The sequence below is a fragment of the Echinops telfairi genome, unplaced genomic scaffold, assembly GCF_000313985.2.
Source record: "Echinops telfairi isolate 266 unplaced genomic scaffold, ASM31398v2 ScPeMD7_2565;HRSCAF=3150, whole genome shotgun sequence".
Lineage (NCBI taxonomy): Eukaryota > Metazoa > Chordata > Mammalia > Afrosoricida > Tenrecidae > Echinops > Echinops telfairi.
The window spans coordinates 3,850,420-3,860,322 of NW_022106463.1; the positions used below are offsets into that span (position 1 = coordinate 3,850,420).

General features: G+C 55.2%; 1 protein-coding gene across 1 annotated transcript in view; it reads right to left on the minus strand.

The window, feature by feature from the left end:
• LOC101650395 (mitochondrial intermediate peptidase) overlaps nucleotides 1–9,903 on the minus strand; it is a 125,752-nt gene that overhangs the window by 112,957 nt on the left and 2,892 nt on the right. Inside the window, exons 2-5 of the mRNA XM_030886615.2 lie at nucleotides 7,799–7,854; nucleotides 7,186–7,359; nucleotides 6,199–6,287; nucleotides 3,081–3,167 (exon numbers count right to left, since the gene is read on the minus strand). Of these exons, the coding sequence (XP_030742475.1) occupies nucleotides 3,081–3,167; nucleotides 6,199–6,287; nucleotides 7,186–7,359; nucleotides 7,799–7,854 (406 nt within the window). The remainder of the gene's footprint in view (nucleotides 1–3,080; nucleotides 3,168–6,198; nucleotides 6,288–7,185; nucleotides 7,360–7,798; nucleotides 7,855–9,903) is intronic.

The window sequence follows — 9,903 nt, forward strand, 5'->3', positions numbered from 1 at the left end:
ACCAGCTCAGATTAATCAGGCAGGATAGGCTAACAGTAGTCATAGGGGCTGAGATTCTTGGGTGCTCCCATGATTTCAGAGGAGACACTTCTACTGTTTCACATTTCCTTTATGGATTTTGCATAAAATTGACAAAAATTTCATGGTCTGAGGCCACCCCACCAGTCCACTGGCCAGAGGAAGACTATATGTTTTATGTATATATACACGTGTGTGTGGTGGGACTCTGAAACCTCAGGGGAACATCCTCTGTGAAGCCCCCCGCCCCACCCCCGTGGCATACCTTCACGGGTAAACAGAGATTGCTCAGTCCACGAGGACTGTTTGTGTATTTACTGGTGAGGGAGAAAAGGATTAAGAAGTGATGCAAACAGCCTCGTCTTTCTCCCTCGGGGCAGCTGGTGAGTTTGAAATGCCTACCTTGCGGTTAGCAGCCCAGCGCCTAACCCACCAGGCTCCTAATGAGCAAAGTGGGCTCCCAGCAATGTTGAGTAAGTCAGGGTGCACACTGCCGCCCAGGGAACACAGTTACAATGAGCTCTTCCTGTGGGAGCTTGTTCCTTCATTCCAGGGAGGCAGGCCCCCAGTGGAAGCTACCATGAAAATCACTTATTTCAACTCGGTCCAAACAGCGATGTTAAAACTCACTAACCGTCTTCCCCTTGGACCCTTTTTCAAAGGCCGCTGATGAGCGCTTGCTGCCTCTCCCCAGCGAGTCAGTGGAGTCGCAGCGAGCGACCGGAGCGGACAGCCTTTGAAGCTGTGCGGCAGTTGGGGCTTCTCCAAGAACGGGGCCTGCGCTTTAAATCATCCCGCTTCCTGCTCGGGACCCATGTCGAGGGCACCGCCCTCTTCTGTTCAGTCATTGAAACTCACAGCACCCCCAAACTGCCTTTCTCCCTGGAACAGACGCGAAGCCCGGATGGCACCTCTGCTCCGGTCTGCCTCGACCTTTCAGGATGGACACCCCTCCCCTTGCTGGGGACCCTGCCCACCACGCCTCGCCTCGCCTCAGGGGCTGTTGTGGTTGCTGTGAGGGGCCCGCCATCAGTTCAGACCCGCAGCACAGGGTGGGACAGCCTGGACAGACCGATGCTCAGTCACAGGGTCCCAAACCCATTTGCCTGGTGCCTGCTTTTCAGAACAAATGAAAGTGAGTCAGCAGCCCCCCAGTGAAGGTTTCCGCTCTTGCAGCCCCCCCCCCTGCCACACACACACACACACACACACACACACACACACACACACACACACACACGCGTCCGCCCACCCCCCAGCAGGGGGCGGTGTCGCCCACTCTGGGAAACACTGTCAGGCTTTCAGCGACCTAGCTCGCTCTCACTGCCGTCGAGTGGAAAACTAAGGCACAGGAAACCATGGAGCCGATAGAGATCCACTTTCACAGTCTCTGTGTGAAGCCCTGATGGCGCACCTGTTATGCGTTGGGCCGCTAACCGGAAGGTCAGCAGTTCGAAAGCACCAGCCGCTCTTCAGGAGAAAGATGAGGCTTTCGACACCTATTAAGAGTTACAGTCTTGGAAACCCACGTGGGCAGTGCTACCCTGTCCTATTGGGATTGACTCGATGGCAGTGAGTTTGGTTTGGGGGTGGAGTTCACATTCCCAGCTACGACTATACACCGATTGACAGTAAAGTAAAACTCATGTTTTTCTTTTTTTGACCTTAAATCCGGAATTGTATCAGTTTTCCATTCAATAGTTCATACACATTTTTCCACCTCCATTCCCAACCCTCTGCACTCTGTCCTTGGGGAAATGCCTCCCTTTGGATCCCAAACGGGTGATTCTCCTAAGGCGTGTGTACCTCATACATGTTAGGAGTCCTCTTACACACCCTCTACCGCTGGCTGGAAATGGAGCTGGGGAGGTGAGTTCTGAAGGGACACTAGGCCCTTGATCTTGGGGGTTCCACCAGTCTCTATCCAACCAGTGAGGATGGTTTGTTTGATTTTATGATTTTTGAGTTTCGTTCTACGTTTCTCCTATTCTATCCAGGACGCTGTCACATGGTCCCTTTCCGAGCAGCTGGTGGTGGTAGCCAGGCCCCGGTGAGGTCCTCCGGCTGTCAAGACTGGTGTTCACATGGCCCATACGTCCATTAGACGAACTGTTCTCTCAGGAATCTCCCATTTTTATTACTCTTCTCCTCTCTGAACACGAGAGACCAACAGTTTCCCCTTAAACTGCTGACCGCCGGCTTTTAAAACTCCAGCGACTACTCACCAAAGCTGTTTTCCTACAAGGGACGATGGTCCTAAGTTCCCAGGCCTAGTGACTCATTCCTCGAGGCACCTGGTTATGTATGAGACGCTTTTATCGCTTTGCCTCCTGCATGCTCCACCACATTCATGGTTTTACTTGCAGCATTAAATGGCCATGTACAGATATACTTTATCAAAAACATAGATATATGTATGTCCCCACTCCCAAAGCCTGTGTGTCTCTCCGCAGCTAAACTTCCTGACTATCACGGATCTGATTATTCTAGCATAAGTACACTATGCTTTTAAATACAGTCATTTTTATATGTTTCATGGTCTGGTATAAGTCCCCTCTTGTGCTTTTACTTACTGGATTTTTCCTGGATGGCTTAGTGGCTAATGCATTGGTTTGCTAACTGTGAGATTGGTAGTTCAAAACCACCAACCGCTCCTCGGGATGAAAGATGAAGCTTTCTACTCCTGTAAAGACTTAGTCTCAGAAACCCACAGGACGGTTCTGTTCTGTCCTATAGGGCAGAGTGCTTATGACTCAAAAGCAGCTCCATGACAGCGAGTTTGTTTAGTGGGGGGGTTACTTATATGGGAAACCCTGGTGGCACTGGGGACAGGTACTCCAGGAGAAAGAGGAGGCTGTCACCGTGAGCCAGCAGCGACTTAACGGCGGTGAGTTTGTTAGTCTGGGGCTATTCTTGTACAGCCACCAGTGAAGACTTCAAAACCATTTTACTAAGTAAGCAAATATAAATAAAACTAAAGGTATCGCTCAAACCACGTCCACTGCCATCGGGCTGACTCCAGCTCACCGTGCCCGCCCCAGTGCTGGGGAAGGAGGCAGTACCTGGTTTCTGGGTCCAGGGCATCCATGAGCATTTTGTCAGCGAGTAATCGCTGCAGACTTTGGTATAATTCCACATTGGTGTTCAATCTAAAAAAAAAGAAATTAACAAATGAAAACTTTTTTTCTAGTATCCTTTTTTTTAACTCTCCATCAAAGAGCACAGTCTCTACTCTGAGCACGGACAAGCTCGGGTGCCTGCACACGCTAGGACGCTCCACACCACGGAGGGCCGATGGGGAAACACCATGCGGTGTGGATGGGTTTGGGGAGCACTATGCAGGGAGAAGTTAGTCGTTGACAAAATGACAAATGTTGCGTGAGGCCACTGTTAGGAAAAAGAAAATTCAAACGGAGGTTTTCATTCCGTAAGAAGCGGCCTTTGGTGGTTACCCGGGCGGGAGGGGAAGGGAGGAGAGGTAACAATAGAGCAGGCGTTTCCCAAAGAGGCGCACACTGCCCCCCGGGGGCAGTGCTGGAACACTGCAGGGAGGGCCCCACGGCTGAGGCTCCACTTCATCCTGGATTATGGGCTATAGCACTGTTTTTCATTGCCAGGGGGGGCGCTGAGTAATTTTTTTTTTTCTTGATAAGGGGGCTGTAGGCCGTGTAAGTTTGGGGACCCAGAGCGGCCCAGGGGCCTGCAGACTGCAGCTCATGGGCCAGGCCATACGTGGCTCTTTCAGTATATACATGTAGCTCTGAAGTAAAGTCGAAAATGAACGTAAACCCAGCATAGCTTCATTTATAGGATATCATTCAAACAATGGGGATTTCATTTGTGAAAATACATGGATGCCTCTCAAACAAAACTGACTGTTTTAACTTGTGGTGAAGGGCAGGATTGGCTCTTCTGTCTCAGAAGTCTGCCGACCCTGGGGCTGGAGGGTAGACAGGTGTTAACCTGGGTGAGGGGGAGGATGATATTCTATAAGAGACAGGAGAAAGAGGGCGGCGCAGGGGGAGCTATTGGGAGGTTTGATAAGTTGTCTAAAAATGATCTGAAATGTGAACGCCACCTACTTCACAAAAAACTTTAAAAAAAAAAGGTAGTGTCCACACATGCTCGGGGTCCAGCAGTTGAGGCTCGGTCTTTGTTTTCTTTTCGAAACCAAGGCGCCCTGGAGCTTAGTGGGTTACGTACTGGGCTGTTAACAACAAGGGCAGCGGTTCGAAGCCACCAACAGCTCTCTCTGAAGGAGGACGATGACGCTTTCTCCTCCTGTAACGACTGACAGCTCTGGAAACCCACAGGGGCAGTTCCACCCCGCCCTGTGGGGTTGCTGAGCGTCGGAATCCACTTCAGGGCAGCGGGTCTGTTTGGGCTCACAAACGGATCTTAGTCCGCACGGGAAAAAGCAGTCGAGTGGGCAAAGGGACAAGGTCCTAACTTCATGATCTGGAAGAGAGAAGAATACGCTTGAGGCCACGTGAGCAGCCACGTGGCCACGTGGGTTCAAATCCCAGCAGCCCTTCCTCCGGAGAAAGATGAGGCAGTCTGCCCTGTAGAGACTTACACTCAGGGAGACACTACGCAAGCAGATCGACTCTGTCCTGCGGGGTCACCGTGAGTCAGGACAGACTGGACGGCAGGAGAGTGGTGCAGTTTGGGGGGCTGTGCCTCAGCACCAGCCCCCATTAGCAGTTCACCAGAGGCCGTTTTCCTCCTTCTTTTCATGGAAGGAAAGGTGTGAGGGTGGGTGGGGGCGGCCTGCCTGCTCAGCAGGTGAGGGAGGCGGGCAGTGGACAGGAGCCTGGGTGTCATAAGGAGCCTTTGGAGTCACAGGCCTGGGTGTCAGGTGCCCCCTGGGTCTCGGACAAGCTCTGCGAACCTTCTGGGCTGGCAAGGCCTCAGGCTGCCACCAGGCTACAATGAGACGCTGTGTGGAAACGTACACCCTCCCTGTGTCTACATATGGACAGGAGCTTCTGCTGCAGGGCCATGCCAGCTGACCCAGCCCCACCACACCGAGCCCCCGCTCAGCCCCCGCCGGGTGCTGCTGTCCACTCCCCAGGCCCTAGAACTGTCTGTGGAGACAGAAGGGCCGCCGTGGGGCCACACTCCAGCCAGGGCTCCATCACATATTCCCATTGTTCTCGCCCAGGCTGGACAGAGCCGTGGCCAGTGTCCGAGCCACAGGGCTCCGACAGGTGACCCAGCGGCCTTCCACCTGGGCCAGGTTCCCTTTCCCCCGAGAGACCCTGCCTCCAGCCCCTCCATCCACCCAGTGTGTGGAGTCTGCAGGGCCTGGCTTCACGCCACTGGGCGAGTGGCCTCTCGGCGGCTCTCTGAGAGGCCGAGGTGTCGGCCCAACCGCTGCTCAGTGGGGTAAAGGGCAGCAGCAGGCCACCCCGTAAGCGTGTCAGGGCCACCAGGACCCCACCCTCCTCCTGGGACACCTTAGGTCTGGAGTGTGAAACTAAGTCCTAACGGTCTCACGGTCTCCCACTGCAGCTTTGTGGGGTCGAGTCCCGGGCCCCAGGCGTTCCACATGTTTTGCACGCCTTCTGCTGGGGCAGCTGAACCTGAGTGCCTCTGGATAGAGCGAAGCTGCCGCCACCTCCAAGTGATTTTAACAAGCGCTGAGCTGTGCTCTCACAAGTGGCTGGAAAATGCGTTTCCCCAGGGTCACTCTGCTCTCACTCGCTCTGCCCCCCACCCCCCGCTCCCCCAGCTTGTTTTATGGTCTCCCAGGACCACCCTGTTCCCCACCTGGTGGCGGGGTGGCTCCAAGGACAGGATTCTGGAGTCCTGCCCAGTGGCCTGTGGCCACCGCAGGCTCACAGCCGTATAATGGGGTGGCAATCTAGTTACTCCAGCTCGCCATTACGTCAGGAAACCCCCCTTCCCCAGAGGCACACCCGTGGCCGTGGAAGTGACTCCTCTCAGGGGCACTGGACCCCGTGGACCCTGACGGCCACGCCCTCACCCAGTCCTCACCACAAGCCTCGCAGGCAGAGGGGAAGCCAAGTCCGAGAGGAAGACCCAGTCCAAGGCCACACTGCACGGTGCTGGCAGCAGCTGGCCCCCAGGGGCCCCTGCCCACGACCTCCATCCTCACCTCCCACCTCCTACAGTAAGACCACTGGCGGGGGGACAGGGAAGGGAGGGGGAACATACTTTTCCACCACGGTCCCTATACTCAGGCACGCTTCTCCTGCAGCCTCTCTGAACGCCGGGTCCGGGTGGGCAATTTTCACAAAATCGGCCTAGGAAAGGGAGAGAGAACAACGGGCAGATGGTGGGCAACTTCTGGGGCCAGAGAGTTGGGGGGGCACGGTGCCACTGGGCTTGTCCCGAGCGTCTCCATATCAGAGTGCTCCCTGAATGCAGGGAGCTGCCTTCCCCAGTGAGCGCTTAGTCCTTGAGGGCAGGCGGCCCCTCCAAAGGAAATGCCCTGCCTGACTGTCCCACAGCTCGTTCCCCTTGAGCGGGGACTGACGTCTAGAGAATGCTCCCCAAATCCATCAGGGTGACCCAAAACAGGAGATGCCGCCCCACAACGTGTGTGTGTGTGTGTGTGTGCTGGAACGGCCAGGGGGGGCTGCAAAGGCAGACACCCGCTCTTCAGCCTGCAGGATAAGCTCCCGTACCCACACTGTCATTGCCAGGGGCTCAGAGTCGTCTTTTCCTGAACAGGGGCCGGCATCCGTCTGGGAACCTAGAGTCTATCCACACACTGCCATTGAGTTGATTGACTCAGGGTGATGCTATCGGGCAGCGCAGACCTGCCGCTGAGTTTCTGACTGGAAGCCTGTTCAGAGTCAAAAGCCTTGGAGCACCTAGTGCAGCGGTTCTCAACCTGTGGGTCTCGACCCCTTTGGGGTTGCCCAATTCCTAACAGTGGCAAAATTACAGCGATGAAGTAGCAATGAAAATAACTTTATGGTTGGGGGGCTCACCACAACACGAGGAACTGTATGAAAAGGTCATGGCGTGAGGAAGTTTGAGAACCATAGACCTAGTGGTTTCAAACTGCTGACCTTGTGGATAACAGCCCATCTCGTAACCACTATGCCACCAGGTCTGCCATGAGGAGAGGGACAGATGGAGGTTAATTCTCAGCAGTGTACAGAGAGGCCTCGTGTCTTCCAGGCAGCCCCTTACCAAGTCAGCCACTTGGCACAGGGCGTCCGAGAGCTCGTCGAAGATGAGCACTGTCTGCGGCCCCGGCGGGGTCTGGCTCGCCAGCTCCAGCAGCACCTCGGTCTTCCTCAAGGCTTTCTCTTGAGCCACGCGGAATCCTTCCGGGGCGCTGAGCTCTGGCACTCCAAAAAGGCCCTGACGTCCGAAGGAGAGTTCCAAGTGTTAACCAAACACGGGGCGCGCGTTAGCACGGGATAGAAATACCACTAGAAGACTGGGTTAGCTGGCTGGCCGGAGGGAGACGGGTGGGCTCCCTAAGACTAAGGACCCTCGGAGCTGGAACTGGACTCACCCCCGAGGCTCAAGTTGCAGCCAAACAATCGCACGGCCATCACAAGCTGATGCAGATTCACAGCAGCTCTGCGGGACACGGTAAAACTGCCCTACTGGTTTTCTGTTGTCGTAACTCTTTATGGGAGTAGAGAGCCCCATCTTTCACCTGAGATGGGGCAGGTGGCTTCTAACTGCTGCCCCTGCAGTTAGCAGCCCGGTGCGTGACCACTACACCGCCAGGGCTTTAGCCACACAACAGACAGGCATCTGAAGGGGCCAGGAACACTAGGGAGGTACGCACCTTAGAGCCACCAACCACTGGAGATCCAGAGGCCAGCGCGGGCCCAAGGACAAACTCTGGGAAGCGGACACCGGAAGCACAGGGAGCAAGGGCATGGGATCAGGGACGGGGCGCTGTGGGGTGGCAGCGGACTGGTGGAAATGAAAGGCATGCGAATTGAATTGTGACGCTGATGGTCTACGCTGTCAACCTGCACTCAATTCACAGTCACGTGAAGCATACAGATGTGCTCCCTGTACAGAATGTCTGATGAAGTGGGGGGTTCGAGTAATTAGAACTCCTGGGGTCACCGGCATCACTTTCCGATTCCCCAAAGCAATGAGATTGACAGGAAACGGCCATGGGATGAGATGGGTTTAGCATCCAGCCCTGGCACGTACAGGGCCCAGCTCACACAGTAGCTGTGAGGATTCAGTGAAGAACCAAACCCTCAAAGCCCACTGCCACTGAGCCGATTCAGACTCACAGGGTGCCTGTCTAGGGCTCCCGAGTAGAGAACCTCATCTGTCTCCCAAGGAGCAGCTGTTGGATTTGAACCAACAACCAAACCACACAATTAGCAGCCCAGTGCATAACTCCACAGTACCTCCAGGGCTCCTGTACCCAAACCAAACTCACTGCCAACTCAGAGCGACCCTACCAGACAGGGTGGAACGGCCCCTGTGGCCATCCGAGACTAACTCTTAACGGGGGTAGAAAGCCTAGTCTTCCTCCCGCAGGCTCCTATAAGACACATCAAGAAAACACCCCCATCAGTACCCCGTGGGCACATAAAAGGAATTTAGTAGGTGTCACCTACAAGCCTTACTCAAAAGGAGGAAGGGGCTGTCTGCTCCCGTGAGGATGTCCAGGGTGGCTCTGGGTTTGAATCGGCTCCGTGGCAGTGGTTTATGGGTAATCTGGATGGGAGCAGATCAGCACCTGGTCTTTTCTTCCACACTGCCTGTGGGTGGGTTTGAACCCACGGCAAAAAAAATCTGCCACTTTCCTTCATGCACTGAAAATCACGATGCCCGGAGAAAAGGAGGAGCTAAAGTGGGTTCTATTTCACCCACCAGTAAACCAAGGTGCCCCTCCGTTGCTTCACCAGAAAACCAAGGTGCCCCTCTGTTGCTTCCTGCTAAATGCCTCCCTGGTAACTGTTCTCCACCTCAAATCCTCTGCGTCACTACACACATTCTATACGCCAGAATGGGGATTCAGGCCTCATCCGTTTCATTCCGAGCGAATTTAAAATTAGATGAAGGTAAAATTAAACGCATCATTTAGCTCGCTGCCACCCTACACCGGACCCCTGAAAGGACGGGGCAGGAGGAAGACACTTATCAAGGTGGAAATAAGTCACCCTTCACCACCCAGAGAAGAATGGACCGTGCTGCTGTCGCACAAGAAGAAAACCAAACCTAACTCGCTGCCCACGCAGCCTCATACCGACCCCCTGTGGGCTCCGACACTAACTGTTGGCAGAGCAGAAAGCCAAGTCTCATCCGCAGAGCTGCTGCTGGTGTCCAACGGCTGCCCATGCTGCCCAACGCTTAACCACTAGGCCACCAGGGATCCTTGAAGTGGAAGGGTGTAGTCCATTTCAAGACCCCCCTGCCCTTGCCCTCGTATGAAGCTGGCCTTCCTTTCTGCCTGCAATTCGTTCGACAGATGACTAGCCTGCGCCCACCGATGGCCACGCGCGCTGTGGATGGGGTAATAGGGCTCCAGTCTAGGGGCTCCCAGGCGTGGGGGGTGAAGAAGACACGTGGCCCTCTCCACGGCACGCGGGGAAATTACACGTCTCTCCGCAGCTGTCCGTTCACGGAGGGGTTGTGAAACGAGACTCAGGGGTGGCATCTCCCGTGAAATTTACTTTTGCAGCGCTGACAGTAACTGCGGTACTTGCCTCTCCCGCCAAAAAAAATACGAATGAAAGACAAATCTGACACCCAACGTGAAATCACCGGGCACCGCAGGGGCCGTGGGAGCGCGGGGACCCCACCCGGGGCAGCGGTCCCTGCAGGCCTCTCTGCCCGGCTCCCTTAGCCACGCCCGGAGGTGGCACCGCGCACGTGGGTACTGCCCTGCGCCTCCCGGGCCCAGGCCTCCCGCGGGCGCCC